Raw genomic sequence first — 19,349 nt, forward strand, 5'->3', positions numbered from 1 at the left:
GGGTTCCCTCATCTAGACAGAGAAAGAGCATTACAGGACTGTGGTGCTACATTATTTCATTTAAATGACACTTTGTTGTTATTTTAATGCATTTTGTTAAGTTGGAAAGGTGTTTTAAAGATTTATAAACGAATGAACTAGCAATAAAAATTGCACCCACCACAAAGTCCTTAGTGGCTGTGTGCTGAGCTATTACAGATTCACTTGCTTTATAGGTCACTGTTCATGTCATGATTGTGTTCCTGAAGGAAGGCAGAAATGCAGCAGGACATCTACACCTAAGGGCTATTTCACCTTGCTTAAAAAAAGAATAGCTCAAACACAGAAAGACAGTAATCAGTAAACACAAAAGGATTACAAATGGACAATGATGTTATGCAGCCTTTGTGTAAGAGAACGACCACCGTGATACCACTAGGCTTGCACACACAATCATGGACTTATACCACTTGTTTACTCAAAGTAATTATCACCCTCTGATTTTAATCAGCATTTGCAATTTCATGTGGCACTGAAACACAAGAGCCATCATCTCATGGCCTGCTTGGGCTGATGGGCAGCAACTGACCCAAGATCACCCAGTGAGCCTCTTAGCTGTTGTTAGTTTTGAAGTCGTGTCCGACCCTTTGCGACCCCATGGACAACATTCCTCTAGGCCTTCCTGTCCTGCACCATCCCCCGGAGTCCACTCAAGCTCACACCAACTGCTTCAGTGACTCCATCCAGCCACCTCATTCTCTGCCATCCCCTTCTTCTTTTGCCGTCAATTAGCTGAGAGGGGCGCAAAAGTGGGTCTTCCAATTCTGAATCTTGCTACTCCAGGGATGAACCCATAGCCCAAGCTCCTTTCTCTTTCCAATACCTCTGCCTTCTAGCAAGAGCAACATATTCTTCCTCAGCTGTCCACGAAAGAGAGAGGAAGTTGCAGAAAAAAGAGTGGCCCCGCCCACTTCCAGTTGTGACCAAACCCATCATTAGCCTTGGCTCCGCCTCCGGACAGGATAGGGCAGGGGACTTTTGGCGGAGAAATGGTTTCCAACCTGTCCACCAGGAGGCTGAAAATTAACTGGTCCCCTAGTAAAGCACTTTAGGCGCGGAGGTCCCCGATCAATGCCAATTCAGCTAATTTAAACTTTACAAAAGTTTATCTTCCTTTCCAATGTGGAGACTTCGAATTCAAATAGAAAAAAGGTATATTTGACGGTATTTACAAACTGGCTCCGGACTGGAAAATAGTGGAGTTTTCTATCCCAGCGAAAGCAAGCTCAGACCGTCAAGACGTGAACACTTCGATAGATTCAGTTTCCCGCTTCCGCTTTGAATGCTCGAAGCCTTGGATGGGACAGACAGAGAGAGGCTATTTTTATCTCCATTTCCTCCCTATGCAGCTCTCTGAATTTCCCCTAACCTTTGCAGGGAAAGTCACAAAATGCATTTTCCCATTTCTTTCTGTTTCGGAGCGGCGGCTGCTTTAAGAACTAACCCCACCTCTTAGCTGAAGGGAGGGGTTCCCTGGCGGATGACGTCAGCAGCGCTCATTGATAAAAGCATGGGGATTCCCTGACCAGTGGCACAGAAAGAGCGTGCGAAAGTTCTGCTGCCGGCGCGCCACGTGCCTTTGCGCGTGCTTCGGAGAAAGGGTCGGCGTGTGGGGCGGCTAGCCGACCACGGTCGTAGTAAGTCATCCCCGTTAATCATGGAACCCGCCTGCTTCCTCTCGCCTCATCCGTTCGGCGAAAATATTATGGCCTCGGATCTGTACAAGCCTTCGCCGCCTACGCTCCTTTCGCCCAAATCTGACCGTACCGAGCAGCCGAAAGCGGCCGAAACTACCCGGATCATCAGCGACCCGGTCACGGGCAGATCATACAGCAGGGGCCGCCTGCTTGGAAAGGTACGTGCCGCGTATTTGCGCTATTCGGTGGGGTGTGAAGCGCAAAGCGATTAGATTTCGTAAGGAAGCTAAAGGCTGATGACCTGCTCCGTTACTGCCCGGCTGCTTTGCAGTCCATGATGTTAGAGAGGAGCGCTAAAGGCTGCCCCCCCCCCCCCCCCCGCTTCCAGTGTGTGTTTGTAGATGAAATGAACCGCATTATCGTAAGGAGAGATTTAGGAGTCGACCTCTTCCCCCTCCCCCCGCGCCATCCGCACTTGTAATAATCTGGCTCTTTGGGGCGCTTGCGGATTGCTGAAAATTGGGGAGCCAAAGCGTCTCCTTATCTGGCGAGGCTGACGCGAAACTGCGCTTCTCCTGTCCCGGCCTGCACTTATCCCGCCTTCTCTCTCTCCCCCACCGGCCCCGCTCCCCATCGCGACTTCGTTTAATCCTAGGCAAGCAAGTCCGGGCAACGCTCCCTCTCCTCCACCCCCGCTTAAGAAAGGCGGTACTCAAAATTCTTAACTCCTTAACCTAACTCTCCTCCTCCCTTTCTCCCCGTCATGCCTGAGCATACGTCCTCTTCCCTTCCTCTCTCTTTCCCTCGCGAAAGCCTGGAGATGCTCGCTCATTAGGAGTCGCTTTGTTCTCCCTGGGGAGGGGGCTTCTTTTAAATGAGGCTGCATGGACTGTTCAGCTCAGATCGATGCTGTGTTGTTGTGAACAAGAGGGAAATGGTTGTGGTTGCGGCTGTGACTGTTCTTTATTGTCAGGTTATTATTAGCTGTCAACATTATTATAGTTGCAAAGCATTGCAGCTTATTATAGCCTACCTCTTAGGATTTCTCCAGGTCCCCACTTGACTTGGAAAGCAAGGATTTATACCACAAGAACGTGAACCTCTTTTTCCTTCAGCATCTGGGAAATTCATCTGGTGAAGGGCTACCCAGGACAGGAGACCTTATTTGCCTACCTGCAGAGTTTGTTAGAGAGTAGACATTTGTTTGCTAGCTGTCTTCTGCAATATGCTGGGAATTTTTAGAATTGGATTTCTTGCAAACACTGTCCTGGATGGTTTCTGATCTTGTTCAGCAAGGCTTTTATGCTCTAGGATTTTTTTTAACACAGCTGCTGTAACTTTTAAGAGATTTTAAATATCCACTTCTGCTTCTTAAGCAGCATCCATGGGCCATAAGAGTTTGCCTACTTTATGCCCTACAGGTTATGATTCAAACTTGCTGTAGCTTTACTGGAACTAAAGTAGGTGCTAGGGAGAATAAAAAGCAGGCCACTGTATCTTAGAACGTCTACTCTTTATGGGGCTGGTGTACAGTGCTGGCCTTGGATCTTGGTGGTCTTGCTTTAAACCAGCCTTTCCCAGCTATCTGCTCCCATCAGTCCCAGCCAGTAATGCTGATGGTCAGGAAAGCTGAGAGCTAAAGTCCAAAACATCTGACTGGTATCAAGTTTGGGGAGACTGACCGGGGAGGCCTGATATACCTTTTTATGATGTTCTTTCAAGAGTATCTGGTTATTTGCTCAACAGTGGCCTTATTCCTCATGCAGAGCATGTTGTTGGAGTCCTAGATATTGGTGGAGTCACCATAGATTATTAAAGAAAACCTTAGTGGTTTAAATAGTCATTCAAGACTATTCAGTCTGGCTACTCTAAAAGAATATTTCTAGCTCTTATGACTGTGAAGCAACATGAAGCCATGGTAAATATCCCAAACATTTCAAAAAGAAAGATCTAGACAAGGTTTCAGTGATTAGGAAAGGGCCCTTCTATACATAAGCTTCCTTCAGTGACCAATTACTTCGAGATCCTATTCATTCCACATGCCACAGAATGCAACAAATGTCAGCCTTTGTTCTATTCTACAGCATCATTCTTGGACAAATGTAAATGTTGCATAGTGGCAGAGCTGTTGGTGAAGTCTGTGTGAACATGAATACTTCATGCTTGTTTTTAAATGAGAATACCCTTCCACCCCAGGAATTGGTTTTAGCAGCAAATCTGATACTACATAGTGATGAATAATGTTGGTTTAGATGCCAAAGGAATCAGGAAAAGGGGGAGGCACGAATGAAGGTGTCTCCACTGTGGTGTCATCGCACCCATAGGCATCTCCAGTGGCACACAGGGGTCCCCAGTGAGGTGCCCGTGCTTGAGGTCCTTCAGGGGCTGCTTACCTTCTTCCAAACACTGCAGAAGATGTTTCCTCTTCTACATTCTTCAAAATGTTCAGAACAGAATACAAGTTTTTAGTAATGACAAACACAGGACTCCACTTCACAGCATACTTCCTAAAATATACAAGAGCACATATCTGGCACTATCCATTGAGTAATCTGTGTAATCAGATTTCAGAATGAGAAGGGTGAAAGCATCATACACACACTGGAAACTTCTCTATTCACAGTGACCAAAGCTGACACTGTTGCAAAGATCATGCTTTGAAGGCAGAGCTGAGTTTGTTAGTTGCTTTTGCACCACATCAAACAACGTGACATGTCTTATGGAAAATCTGTTCATCGTGCATGGAGGTGTCTTGCTACTTCCAAATGCATTAACACTGAAATGTCAAGCTTACCCTGAATTTGGCAGTCTGCAGAATTCTTTCTGTCTCTTGCAAAAGCTCTTTTTGTGATACAAGCCAGAGTTGTTTCTCTGATGGTACACAAGCCAGGATTTTGTGTTGTAGAGAAACTGGTTTCTCTTCATTCAGAGTGTTGAATTGGTGTGAAGCTTATTTTGGGTGAGGTATTAGTTGCAGTGATAGATGCACTTTCTTGACTGCTGGAATAACCTGTCTCTAGAGTCATCTTTTTGTTGTTGGGTGTCCTGTGAACAAGGCTTAACCACCCTTTGCTGAAAAAACAAACAAACATAATGCTGGTAGGTGTGGGAAGGCCCAGAGAGGTAAACACAAGCTCTAGCATAGTGGGAGGTGTGAAACTGCATCTTGGATGTGTGTTAAAATCAGATCCAGAAGATTTAAAAATGTGTGTGTTTTATTGCTAGGTCAAATACATGTCTTCATATAAATAGCTGTTCAAATATAACTGCACAGCATGCTCAAACATTTGAACTGGGTAACTTTTAAAACTATGAATAAGATTGGAAGGGGATTTTGGAGCTTATCTAGTCTAACCCTTGCTCAGTGCAGGAATCTGCAACTAAATACCTCCAGTGAAGAAAAACCTACCACTTGGTGAGGTCATCTGTCTACTGTCTATTCTACTGTCAAACAGTTCTTACCTTAAAGGTTGGCTGAATTGTGCTTCCTACCAGTTCCACCCTTGCTTCTAGTTCCGCCATCTGGAGCAACAGCCAAATCTGCTCCACCTCTTGCATGACAGCCTTTCGGATATTTGGGGAATGCTTTCATGTCTCCCCTTAGGATTCTTTGCTCCAGGCTAAACATACCAGTTTTTTCAATCTTGCATACTTCATTTCTAGACGCCTTACCACTGTCCTGGGTGTCCCAAGTAAGTTACATGAATCTGCCCTCAAATCTTGAATATTCATGTTGGTATTGTACAATTAAAACCAAACTTCCCCCTGTATGAATTACTTCAAGTTGTCTTTCTAATCTAGATTAAAAACTAAATTTGGGTTCTATCAGCCATTCTTAATGTACTTGCTAAAAGAAAATAGTGGGATGAGAAGTATGGAGCATGCTTTTAAGGCCTGAACTCATGATGTGGGACTTAGGCACACACCACCTTCTCCTGAGCAAAATCGTGCTTTCTCGGGGGAGGGAATATGAAGCGGCACATGTGGTATTTGAGATGGTATTAGAAATTATATCTAGTGTGTAGCACTACAAAGCAAAAGCTTGCTTGGGAGATCATTGTGTTACCTTCAAAACACATCAGTCACTACTGTGTCTTGAGAGAAAGGGATGGGTCACAATTATCACTACCTGGTTTGGTTCCCATTGTAGCACACTTTGCCTGAGGTGACAAGTCAATGATTTTCAGCATATACTAGGTCTTTTTCACACTTAATAGTACATGATGACATCAGTCATGGGGAAACTGCATTTATGTAAACTTTGCCTAGGGCTGAATCCAGATTGATACAAATTCTGTTTCTACATTGCATAGAAGTGATAGCTCTTTCTAGAGTGTCTTGTGGTGTTTTATCTCTGTTTCCTAACATTGAGTGCTGTTAGGAAGACCAGAAGTCTGGAATGTGTAACAAGGAGAATTATGAACAATGTTCCAAGGTGTTTGCCAGATGTAGTCTTTCTCATCGCCTGGTATCCCAAATATTTTAATTCGATATCTAACATGGAATCTTTGTATAGGAAGCTTTATGATTTGCAAATTGTGGGCATATCTCTTCTGTTGAAAATGAATGAAAGCTAGCAGTTGATCTAGTAATTCAAGAAAGCCTAAAACAAAACTTGAGTTGTAACATCTGCTTTTAAAAGGTTGAACATTTTTAGACCTCTGTTCTTGAGATAGCATAAGCCACCTTCCCCAGTATGGTATGCTCCAATTGTTTTGGACTAAAGATCCTAGCATTGCTGACTGAATCTGGTGGGATTTGAAGTCCAGAATATTTGAAGAACAGCAAGCAGGAGGTAATTTCTGGTGGCAGATGTCATTATAACATTTCAGTAACCTGACTGAAGACCTTGGCTGCTCTGTTGCATATAGGAAGCCAGATGGATGAGGCAGGTGTCAGGAGAAAACAAGTTACCCTGAGACCATTCAGACTGGCTGCTTACAGATCAAGGGACAACAACTGGGAACTTTCTATAGCCTAGTTTTCTAACTGCTATTTTCTTGCTTGCAGGGGGGATTTGCAAGATGCTATGAAGTGACAGACCTCTCAAGCAACAAGACCTATGCAGTGAAAGTCATTCCCCACAGCAGAGTGGCAAAGCCACACCAACGGGAGAAGGTATGTGTGACCCAGAAGCCCGAGCAAAGGAAGGTTAGATGAGGTTCTGGAGGTCTACTAGATGTTGACTCTAAACTTGCTGATCATCTGATTTTGTTTCAGATAATCAATGAAATTGAATTGCACAGAGACTTGCATCACAAACACATTGTGAAGTTCTCACATCATTTTGAAGATTCGGACAACATCTATATCTTTCTTGAACACTGCAGCAGGAAAGTGAGTTAGATTTGTGCTCTCTATCTCTCTATACAGGGACCTTGTACCTTCCACAAAGCATATTTTTTATTTCTACAAAAGCCTTCAGAAAGCTGGCTGGTTCCACCATGAAGCACCACCTTGGCTTCATCATAGCAGGATGATCATGTGCACCCAGAACAGTCCCACTGAGCAGACTGTTGAAGCCATACTATTTTATAGCACTGTGACCACAGGGCAACCGAAATGGAAACTACAAGCTGCTTGTACAGAATTATTTCTCCAGGCAGGACTAACTGGCAGATATAGCCTTCACTGGGGATCTTTCATGGGTATAAAAGATAAAAGTGTGCTTTTTCTCTTGCAACAAGAAATGGCAGAAAGTGGTTACTGGTTGCTTCATTACAGGGAATCTCTGGAATAGATTGTCTTTCATAGTGACAAAGCAATACTTCTGGCAGCCATTGTCCAAGAGTACTGGGAACCATGTCAGTCAGACTGTTCCCTGCATCTTTGGAAATCAGGATAGGAACGTCCACTTTCAGGTTCCTTGACAGATTCTAGGCATGTACACGGCGGGTTAATCTGCCTGCCTTCCCCTTTGCCTTGCTCATTTTTTTTTTCCCTCGGTAGGATGATGATCAAATACTACACTCCTCTTAAGTAAGGATTGGTCATATAACTACCTTTAGTATGGAAATTGCAGCTGCCAAACATAGCTCTCATACTACTTCAGTTGCTTGGTGTCTGTTTGCAATTCAACCCCTTGTAAACAATAAGTCAGCCGCTGGCATTTTAATGGTGTTGGTAGTTCTGGAACAGATCAAAGTTAGTAACTGCCTAACATGGATTACTTGTTGGTATGGTACTTAAATAGATTATATCAGAATCAACTCCCATATTTGGCATAGGCACTACTTCAGCTTAAACAAGCTGAACAGTGGGATCTGAATGTTTTCTCAGTATACCATCTTAATATTTGGTTCCTTTATCTGTTCCATCCTGCCTACCTTCCACAACAACTCTGTAGTAATGGAATTAGCCTTTTTGTGGTGGGCTACTTTGGTAGTGCTTCAAAATGTAACTCCAATGAGTATGCAGACCACACTGACAAAATGGAGGAGTATGCACAGTTCAGAATATAGAAAGATTTATCTTGGTAAATCAGCAGAATCTGTGGACACATTCATAACTGGGTTTAGAAACTTAAAGGGGAGAAGAACCTATAGCATAAAGGAACACCTTGGCATCCGTTTTGAAAATTTGTGGTTCACAAGATATTGTGGAAAGTGCTGAAGTCAGTCACATCTGCTCACTGGGATATTTATATTCCAATAAGCACATGGTTTTAGACACTGTTCTCCTTTCCCCTCTGTCCTGTGAGATAGGTTGGGCTGAGAGGCAGCAACTGGGCAAGTGAGCTTCATGGCTGAGCAAGGATTTGAACTTGGTTTTCCCCAGTGCTGATGCTCTAACCACTGTACTACACTGGCTCTCATATGCAATGGATTAGAACATTTAGCCATGCCTGTTCAAGTAGTGGCCTGTAAGTGGCATCTCTGTAAGTAAATCCTTTCTCTTCTAGTCTTTGGCACACATCTGGAAATCCAGACACACTCTTCTAGAGCCAGAGGTTCGGTATTACCTCAAGCAAATCATCTCTGCCTTGAAGTACCTCCATCTCAAAGGCATCCTGCACAGGGACCTAAAATTAGGTATGCGCAATATGGCTGCGTGCTTTTTTGTTAGTGTGGAATAGTTCTCAGAAAAAATGTACCTAGAAGAATTGCATGAAACTTAAACTTGCATTATTTAGAGGTGACAGGAGCCTTGAGCTGGCCCTAATTTCCCTGTAACATAGATTAGCATCATAAAAGGCAAAACCGGGTTTCTAAAACCTGGGCTAACTTTTTACATTGTGCTGTTACAAAGAAAACATTGTGGCAGTTGGAACTGTCAGGGCCCTAATATTTTTGTTCTGCAGGTAACTTTTTCATCAATGAAAACATGGAACTCAAAGTGGGAGACTTTGGTTTGGCTGCCCTACAGGAGCCTGTGGACCAGAGGAAAAAGTAGGTGGTTCAAGTTTCTTTATGCTTTCTGGAACATTTTAAATTCCTTTTTCTCTTGAATATTGTTCCAGCTTACTGTAGGGTAGAAACAAGGAGCAAAAAGAGCAAGTACAGTGCTGCCTTGTCTTGTTGCCTCAACATTTTTGTGCAGCTGTGTGTATGGTTGGGGGAGGGGAATTTGAGTCCAACAGGGACCATGGGGCTTGAAATAGGCTCCTGTGCTTCAGCCTAGAGTTTAGTGGTCAAAGAAACAATGTGGTTACTGTGTGTGGATTTGTCCCTAAGGCAGAAGCACAATGGAGGGAAACAATGCCACTCCTTATCTCTGGTGATGCCTCATGCAAAACACTGGTAGCTGCAGCTGTTGGCATGAGCAGCTGTGCAGGGTGGGAAGAAGCCCTTAAGGCAGGGGTCCTCAAACTTTTTGAATAGGGGGCCAGTTGAAAGGCTGCTGTGACTGTCCCAGGCAGTGAGGTGGGGGTGCCTGGGGGCACGGGCTGGTGAGGTGCCCTTGGGCATCGGGCACACGCAACAGTGGCTTGCCTGGGAGATCTCTCAGTGAGTCCAAAACCATCTCTGAGGGAGCAAGCCACCACCTCCCTGCCCCGCTGCGAGGCAGTGGCGAGTGCGCGGGTACGGGAGGCAGGTGGTGGTGACGGCTTGCTCTCTCGGAGACCATCTCCACCACCTTCCCGCCCACGCAGCAAGCGCGTGGCAGCACGGGTGGATGGATGGCCATGGCGGGCCAGATCCATCCCGCGGGGCCATAGTTTGAGGACCCATGCCTTAAGGGGAGGAGATCATATGCATCACAGGTGGCTGTGCTTGCCCTTTTGTAGGAGAAGCAGTAGCTCAAACAGTTGTACTTCTAATGGAGAAACTGGGAAGAAGGCTTCTGGCAGCCCCACTTGTTGGAACAAGAGAGTATATTGCTGATCTGTGTATGTTCAGTATGTGTTGATTGGAAGAGTATCCATGAGCAAAAGGGCAGGGAGGAGAGATGGCATTGGCCATGAAAAGCTTCCTTATAGCTTGGCCTTCTGGTGGTGGCAGTGACCACTCCTGTGGGATAATCAGTCTCAATCAACGGCTGTGAAAATGGCAGGAGAGGAAAATCTGAGACATTCCCAGATGCAATTAAGCTAATTGTTATGTGTGCACTCTTTTTCAGGACTATCTGTGGAACCCCCAACTACCTTGCCCCAGAAGTGCTACTACGCCAAGGTCATGGGCCAGAGTCCGATGTGTGGTCTTTGGGTTGTGTCATGTAAGTTCTACATGAAAATTTCACAGCTTTTATTGCTGAGCCAAGTCTGCAGGAAGCCCTCAGTGCTGCCTCTTCCAGAGAACTTCATTTCTGTACAGTTAAAGGAAGGAAGCAGAAGCTTGTGGCTAGTATATTCTAGTACAGTGTAAAAACCTGTGCAAGATTTGGCACTGAAATGCAGAAATTGGGCTTTGTTGAAAGCTCAGTGAAAAAGTAGCTTTCTCAAAAATGTTAAAACAAATAATCAAGGGCTTTGTAGGACCAGCACCTTGCACCGTGCTTATTGTAGCTCCAGCTTGTTTTTTATGAACATCAGACATTTGTGGCAGTTTAGCAAGAACCTGGCATGCCATGCTCTGCATCCAGTGATGCTTCCAAAGATGCTTATTGAGGGTTCTAGAGTGCATGGTGGAAAGGAATAGGGGGTGTCCTCTGCCTCTTCAAAATTGATGGGGAATGAACCTGAATGAATAGGGAAAGCTGATGGGCTGGGCAGCAAACTGGGTGTCAGCTGTGTACTAGGCATCCCTTGCTAGCAGGACTTGATGGTAGGTGGGCACATACAGATAAGCCCAAAATAACAACGTAACTGTCTTTTTCTCATGAAACATATGTAGGGCAGAGTATTTGAAAGCAAATTGAACTAACCACTAGAACGCAAAAACATAGTGATGTTGCTGCTAATGGTTCACAATCTAGTCACAATTACTTCAAAACAAATGGAAAAAGTGGCTGGCCTGCGGTCTCAGGGGCAGCTATTGAGCTCAGGTGTTATTTAGCAGCTTTCCGGAGCGTCTTAAAAAGAAATCATTTTAGGAGCCAGATCTCTGTCCTTGGTTAGCCACAGCTTCCTGTTAATTTTTCCATTTGCTGTGTTGTAAAAACTATCTCGAATGCTGGAGGGAGGGGGAGGGGGAAAGTGGTCTCAAAAGTGTGATTTGATAGGGAGCCCTTCTCCATCTAGGTACAGAACTGTCCAGAAATGTTTGGCTCCTAATGTGGCAATCCCTCGCATGCTCGGAGAGTAAAATGCACTATCTATTCATGCACAGGCTTGCACCCTAAAAGGCTTCTAGCTTTGATCACATGGAGAAGGGCTGTCATCTGCTCTCCGGATGTGCCTCCGGTCTGCAAGAACCTGGAGCAACAACAGTACCTCATAAGTTCTCTTATGGGGAACACTTAATGTTGGGTGTTGCCTCATGGCAACTTCCTCCACAGTCACTGCTGAGTCATGTGCTGTTTTAAAAGAGCCAATCCATGCTGACTGCAGGGAAGTGGCATTCTTGAGCTTCCCTTTCATTCACCACTTGCTGCTTTCCTTCTCTCCACCCCCCCACCCCCCACTTACTTAGGTACACATTGCTGTGTGGAAGTCCCCCTTTTGAGACTTCTGATCTCAAAGAGACCTACAGGTGTATCAAACATGTCACATACACACTCCCAGCATTCCTTTCCATGTCAGCGAAGAACCTGCTTATGGGCATCTTGAAACGCAACCCCCAGGAACGCTTCACACTGGAGGAGATCTTGGACCACGAATTCTTCACTAAAGTGAGCAGCAATTTTCTTTAATGTGTTGCTTCGACTTTTGGTGGAGTCACTACTAGGGCAGAATGTTGGGCTGCTATAATGTGTGATATACAGTGTCCATATGTTTTGCTTGATATGTAATTTTCTTAGAGGCAAAGTCTTCCTATGAGGCCTGTCACTGGGATCTCAGCAACATAGGAATAGTAGTGTCCCTGTTGATAAGGATGTCAGCTCCTGGAATGCTACTTGGGCTGCAATTTGGATAATTACATCCTGCTTCTAATTAACATCCATTCTCATAGTCATTACTCTTTGCCTGTCTTGCTAGGTGGCCCAACTGTGACATGCTTACCAAAGGTGCCTCTTTTTTAGAGGACATCTCCACTACAATTCACAAAACACCCAAATATATGAGCCTTGGTTTTTGTTTTTGTTTTTTAAAGGCTCCATCTTGAAATAGGAGCCTGAAAGTGCTGGTCGTGATCCAATATACATTGTACCAATATACATTGTAGGCTGATGTTTCACTCAAATTTTCTAACAGCCTTTTCTTTCTAGGGGTATACACCTGATAAACTTCCAACCAGCAGCTGTATCATGGTGCCAGAACTTACTCCCCCCAACCCTGCCAAGAGCCTCTTTGTAAAAGTAACAAAGACACTTTTTGGGAGACGAAAGCCCAAAGGTAAATTGTCCTGTTCTTCTTGCAGCTGGCTTGTACTCCTTGTTAGGTGAAAGTGGCAACATGCCAGTCCTGCCTGGGGGTGTGGGGGGGTGTCCACTTGCTCTCCATTGCTCTGAATGCCTCTTCTGCAGGTTGGGAAGCCTGGGAGGTACTAAGATTGGCAATAAGCTAGAAGGGAAGTTCTTTACTGCCCCATGCGTGAAATGTATAAATAGGAGGAAAGAGAATGTAACTGGCACTGTGGCAAAGCTCAAGCTCACTGCTACAGTTTGTGTCTGGAACAGCATCATCTCACTGCCACTGCCCCATAAGACACCTACTGTGCCTGCTTAACAGAGCCCATCTTGTAATCTGCAGGGCTAACACCTGTCACCTTGTATAGAATTGCCGTTCTCCTGACCCCCCCTTTCTCTTTCTAGTTAAGAAAGCTCCCTCTGAAGAGAGAGATGACATTTCCAAGCTGGTAACAGGCCTAGTGAAAACTTCCATCTGTAGACAACTGAGCCATAAAACTGTGGAAGGGAATGAGGTAAGCTAACTTGGCTGCTCTGCTGGGCCTTTTTAAGACGGGAGACAAAAAGGGAGATACCTTAGTAGATACTTCCAGCAATGAAAGGAATAAGATGTGCTGAACAGGCTTTGTATCTCCTTAGGTCACCCCACTGAGTGGTCAGAGTCCCAACTCTAGCCCAGCAGAGACTGTAGGAGAGGAGGGCTCGCAGAAGTCGATCTCCAGATCCATTCGTGGGACAATGGCTAGTAGCTGTGAAGGTGAGAAGTGGCAGTATGTCTCAATCCTTTCCTACAATCCACCATAGCCTGAAGGAACTATTATCCATTACTATCCATTAGAACTTAGCCCTTTGTTGTGGATTATTCGTGGATTATTATAATGGCTTTTCAATTACATTTTAGGCACGCTGCCATTTAACACTGGAGTTTCTTTCTCAAAATGGCTATTAGCCAGGAAGGCTATTTGCCTTCATACTAGAGGCATGGTAGTTCTGAGTATCTGATGCTGGAGATTAACAAAGAGGATTAACTAAGTTTGCATTAGCCCATGGCTGGTTCTGGGTCCTTAGACTTCTGGTTTCATCAGGCAGATCTTCACATTCAGAGCCAGGCTGGAAATGGCTTAACTGCTCAAAATGGGAGGTTTGGCTGAGAGAAGTCTTATTTTCATTGAGGTAGTCCTCCAATAAAAATGGATTTCCCTACAACTCCTATTTGGGCTCCAAGCTTGGCAAGTAGGGGACCCTTTAATCCTGACCCCATGTAAACTCACTTGTAATCCCTTCCCTTGCCTTTCCTCTCTAGCATTTGAAGACTGTGCCACAGCATCAGTTATCATTGAATCTGCTATTCAGCTCCTGAAGAACTGCCTCTCTGTCATGCCAACAGGTAACCCCTTAAATTTTTGGGAATATCTCATCTCAAACTCTATATGGGATGGCAAGAGACAAATGGAAGAGCTGCCGCATTGAAAGCTAGCGTTTGGTGCAGGGAGGAGGTGAGGAAACATGGGGATCCTAGATGGCATATGAAGTGTTAGGATGTTCACTCTCCTTTGATTAGGACTGATGAAATAAGGGATCAAGGGTAGAACTGAGCAGAAAGGCTGTCAGTGTAGACCTTAGTGCCTTCTTTTCACTCTTTGATAAGAGAGGCTGTGTGTACCAGTACTTGAATGGCAAGGGGCCGTTATCACTGGAATGCGGTTTCTCACCAGGGTGATTAGGAATGTTGCCTAATGATGCAGTTTTCGGCCTGTTCATATTCCAGACATGTAGTCAGTCCATTTCAGTGCTATGTTTGGAATAACTTGTGATATCTACTAGCAGCAGTATGAGCCTTTCTTCTAACTTCACCAAAAATTTTTTTGTGTCCACTGTCCAGCTGAGATGAATCCTGCTTCTCTGGCCTGCCATGAGCATTTTGTTTGGGTGAGCAAGTGGGTGGACTATTCCAATAAGTATGGCTTTGGCTATCAGCTCTCCAACCGTAGCATTGGTGTCCTCTTCAATGACGGAACTCACATGACCCTCTCTGCTAACTGGAAGTGAGTGAAAGAAACAGATCGGCTGAGGGACTATGTATTTGTAGGCATCCCTTAACTGGAACTGGGGGTTTCCTGATTGTTATGGTGAGGTAAACAGCAAAGTAGGGAAAGGGAAAAACATCCATGGTTTACTAAAATCATGGGAATGACCCAAGAATAAGCCTGGAGAATAAATTGTATCCCTTTGGACAGTTATTACTTAATATCATCAGCCTAAGGTGACGGGAATAGTTCACAATTGTTTTGCATGTAATTTTGATGCAGGATGTTACTTGAAAGTCTGATCCTGAAATAGCTTCAAGAAGACTTAAAACTACACTGGGAGACCCACTTGGGGGACGGGGGGGGGGGCAAAAAGGCTGTGGGGCAACAATTTGTAGGCCACAACTTTTGAAGGCCCACAAAATCTTACCAATAGCTATGTAAGTTGTGGCCTTCCGAATGTTCTGAACTACACTCCTGTAGTAGGTACTTTTTTTAGTAGAGAGCAGGTGCCCTGTTGCTGCTACTTTCCATGAGTTCGTGGAGAGATGGTGCCCATATATGCTACAAAATGAGAAGGTTGTAGCTCTATTCTGTCCTGCCCATGCACATGCTAGTATCTGCTTGGCCTTGAGGAATGGGTTCAGGGGAGTCCTGGCTATTGCATCTAGTTGCATTCGGTTGGATTTTAATACTGGTCTTTGCATTGGATTATGGGTTTATGTTAATCATTTTAATTACTGTACCTGAGGTCTGCTCATATAGGGCAGGTTAGAAATATTAAAATAACTCTACCTTTTTGTTCCTCAGGAAAATACGTTACAACCTGACAAACAGTAAGCATTTTTCCTTCCTGGCTTCAGCAGTTCCTGAACAGCTGCAGCGGCAGATGGGTGTCCTGCAGTATTTTGCTTCATACATGGAGCAGCATCTCATGAAGGTGAGCAGCTTAGAATGGGTGCCTTCCTGCTCAAGTTGCATTAGTTGCTGACAGCTGAGCTGCATGTGGGTAAAATATCTGGCTTGCAATATTCTTAGGAACCACCCTCTAGAAAGTATTTTGAACATGTTCAAAGCTCCTAGGAGAGTTTCCTCTTCAAGATTTTCATGGAATGAAGCTAAAAGCACAACAAGCTTCCTTTCTTGTTTGGACAGGCTTTGCTTGATGGGTGCCTAAACACGAAGTACACCTGTGATGGCTCTTCACTTGAACCTGCACTCCCAGTTTCCTTGACATTCCTTCTCACATGGCTTTAGCTCCCTGTACTCAAGGAATCTCAATCGAAATTAGGGAGCATTTCCTCCCCGAGGCTGGGGTGGGGTTGCACAAGGGCTATTCCAATCCATTTTCTCTTAATGTGGCCTGTACTACTTATGTACCTGGCCCCATTGTCCCAATGTAAGCAAAGAGGTTATTTTTCTCCTGGCAGAGCACTGAGAATAGGCTGGTGGTACTAAGTGGCTTGTTGGTACTGAGGCAGTCCTCTTTTACCATCTGTTTCTAACTTCTCTCTTTTTCTTCAAAGGGAGGAGACTTGCCCAGCATAGATGAGACTGGGCAGCTGCCACTGCTCCTCCTGCAGTGGGTGAAGACTAATCAGGCCTTACTGATGCTCTTCAGCAATGGAACTGTGCAAGTAAGTAATGGCATCCTGGCCGTAGTTCAGCTACCTGAGCCTGTGTCCTGTCCTGGCTGAGAGATCTTCATGAGATCTTCACAGGCTGGCTCCTCATCCCCAGCCCCTCAAATCAGCTGATATGTACCACTGTGGATGGCTTAGAGGAAATTTAAGAAAAATACAAACACATGCATTGGTGCTTATACAGCATTACTGCTTGGAACATATCAGACGCTTGTAGATTAGATGTGCAGAACCTCAGGCTTGGGTCTAAGTCCAGCCCATTGGCATTCCCCAGATACTCATGCCGCTTCTCCTTTCTCTGAACCACTGATGGGATTCATCATTTCTTGGAATGTGTGGTATTTGCTCCCCATGGTTGAAATTCTTCTCCTCAGGCTTAATTACTGGTAGCAGAGTTTTAAGCTAAAGTGCACTGGTATCTTGGCCCCAACACTTTTGCTTTCAGATCTCCCACCTCTAGAAAGCAGTCCTTAATAGCTTCACTGAAATTGGACCTCTTTCAGCCTGAAGGCAGAAGTCTAACACAATCGCTATAGATCCCTTTCTGTAAGCTTGTTTCCAAGCTTTTCAGGTTTAGACCTGTTTTCCATCATACTAAGTTACTATGAGTTAATTAACGCCTAGAGCTTAGTGGTGTGGGTGGACAGCCATTTTAGATGTTCAAGCCATAACCATACAAGGGTGGGTAGTTCACATGATTAACAAAGCACCTGGATCCCATGGGCTTTTTCAGGGTTGTAGGTTGTAAATCACTCCAAGAACCCCTCTATTTCCCAGCTTTGCACAACACAAGTTGAGGTCTGATGATGTGCTACAGCTCATCATACAGACTTTGTAAATAACTTACTGCTTTCTCACTTAAAGGCTAGGTGTGGGGAGAGAGAACTACTGCCAGAGTTGTTGGATGTGATCGCCAATATCTAGATGCAGGCATTGGTACACAAACCAGTTGGGATTCTCAAAGGGTGGGGCTAGCTAGAAAATAAGCAGTGGATATGCGCATTTGGAACACAAAAGGCTCTATTTTTTTCCTAGGTTAATTTCTACCATGACCATACCAAGGTGATCTTGAGCAAACCTGACCAGTCCTGCCTCCTCACCTACATAAACCGTGACAGGAATTCCTATACCTATAAGCTCAGCAGCATTGCAGAACTTGGCTGCTCACCTGAACTTCAACATCGTCTCAAGTATATTCTAAAGCTGCTACAACAACGAGCAGATGCCTAAAGCTATAGGGTAGATTCTTGGAACTTTCTGTTCTTCCACAAAGTGCTGTGTTAATAGAGGAGACAGTAATTCAGGGTACCAGGATTCTTCCTTCATGAATGTTTAATCTTCCAGAAGGGAAAATTTCCAGGCCAAGACTACACACATGTATCTCCAACCTGCTCTTCAGGACCCATCAACCTCTGGATGCCTACCACGAACTTCCTCTTGTATCTTTATTTTTCCCCAAAGGGAGGATTTATTATTTACTTTGACATGGCTGCTCCAGTCCACAGTGGAGAGGCAGTGTAGAGATAGATGCCTTAGGTGTTACTCCTCTGTGATCATTGCACAGTTGGTTTTGCACATGGTGTTCCTGGGAGGGAAATGGGAGGAAGGAGAACCTGTGTACTCTTTACTCAGGATGACAACAGCACTGGATAAGTAGGCAGGGTAGGCAATTGCTACTTTAATTTAAAAGATGTTTTCTGGAGTTTTTGTCCAGTATCAAATACCAAATGGTTTTGCAATCCAGGGCCTGATGTATAAGAAGAGCTTGAGTTCAGTCCATGGATTAAGCAGTCTTGGTCACAAACCATTTCAGGCCCTTGACATGCTACTGCTTTCTGCTCATGGACTTAATTGTGTTGCTTGGAGTTGTACCACTCACCATTTCTTACTTGGCTCTGATTCATGGACCAAATAAGAATGCTATGAATGGGAAGTGGCTACTCTGTCTGGGGAAGAAGTAAGTCCTATGCAACAAAGAGGCTGTAGCATAGGTGACTTCTCTGCCAGGGAGCCAAGTAAATGACTTCTCCATTTCAGTCGTAATCTAGAAGCCAAGAGGCAGGGAAGCAGGTAACGGGATAGTAGCTGGTGGTCTCCTGGTGTTGGAAGGAGGCAACTGCCACAACTTGAAATCTTGAGGGAGGAGTTGGGCTTAAGATAGCTGAATCTTCAGCCTGAAACAGGGATCAATTCAAGGTTCTAGTGCTTCTGCTAAGCACTTGAGCCAGTGAAGGTACGTGTTGGGTAATAGAACTGTTACACTAATTAGGCAAATGGGACTTCCTTTTTGCTGAAACTATGAATGCCCAGTTTGCCTCAGTTCCTTAGCTGCTTTCATTCCAAGATGCAGCAGAAGGATTCTCTAAATCTGCTGTGGTACAGACTTGAACAGCTTCAGTGCAAGCTGCCCACTTGACGTTTTGAACTTGACCAACTGTTCAGCTGTGGAGCCTAATGGTGTGAAGATTTATTTATGTATTTATATGAAATATTTATTTTGCACCCATGTCCTGTTGATCACGCACAACGTATCTCCCCACACCCAGCAGTCTGATTACAATAAACTCTGTTTTACTTTTAAAAAGAGTGCAAAATTGCTGCTTCAACTCCTAACAGTATCTTGTTTGTCAACAGCTGCTTGCATGGGGTATTGCTGATGCAAAATGATAACTTCTTTGTTCTGAAATCTGATATTTATTTATTTATTTTGGGAGACTTCTATGCTGCCCCATTCGCCGAAGCCTTGGGGCGGCTCACAACCATAAATAAACTTTAAAATACAACAATATAAATTAAAAATATAAATTAAGTCACCCTGGCCAAAGAAAATGAATAAATAATACTAACAATTACAATAACATTTGATACAGTATTCCAACTATGGATTTTTTTCAGATCAGTGGGCTGGAAACTAGGTTCACATTTGGAAATGCAGAGGAGGTGAAATAAGCTTCAAGGAAGAACTTGGGTGACCTCAATGAGCTCAAACATTGCATATTTTCCTCATTCCTACCAGACATAGTCTTGACCTTGGTGGCATTAGCCAGCAGAGCAGCCTGAGCTTCCCCCTGCCTTGGAGTTAGTCCACTAGGCAGGGCAACTTGCCCTATGGGCTG

At 44.5% G+C, this 19,349-nt stretch overlaps 1 protein-coding gene across 2 annotated transcripts; it reads left to right on the forward strand.

The window, feature by feature from the left end:
• The first annotated feature begins 1,575 nt into the window (after nt 1-1,575).
• On the forward strand, nt 1,576-18,820 carry PLK3 (polo like kinase 3). Of its 2 annotated transcripts, XR_006415879.1 has the most exons (16): nt 1,576-1,894; nt 6,687-6,794; nt 6,897-7,013; nt 8,578-8,707; nt 8,977-9,064; nt 10,236-10,331; nt 11,687-11,885; nt 12,423-12,549; nt 12,969-13,078; nt 13,203-13,320; nt 13,867-13,950; nt 14,446-14,608; nt 15,401-15,530; nt 16,117-16,227; nt 17,269-17,672; nt 18,578-18,820. XR_006415879.1 is itself a non-coding variant. In XM_044441810.1 (15 exons), the coding sequence occupies exons 1-15, from the start codon at nt 1,697-1,699 to the stop codon at nt 17,461-17,463; spliced, it is 1,974 nt and encodes a 657-aa protein (XP_044297745.1). In that variant the 5' UTR covers nt 1,576-1,696; the 3' UTR covers nt 17,464-18,820. The 2 variants fall into 2 exon arrangements, 1 of the variants encoding a protein (XP_044297745.1); XM_044441810.1 differs by having other exon boundaries at nt 17,269-18,820.
• The last annotated feature ends 529 nt before the right edge of the window (nt 18,821-19,349 follow it).

The sequence above is a fragment of the Varanus komodoensis genome, unplaced genomic scaffold (genome assembly GCF_004798865.1).
Source record: "Varanus komodoensis strain SLA01 unplaced genomic scaffold, ASM479886v1 scaffold1, whole genome shotgun sequence".
NCBI classification, from domain to species: domain Eukaryota; kingdom Metazoa; phylum Chordata; class Lepidosauria; order Squamata; family Varanidae; genus Varanus; species Varanus komodoensis.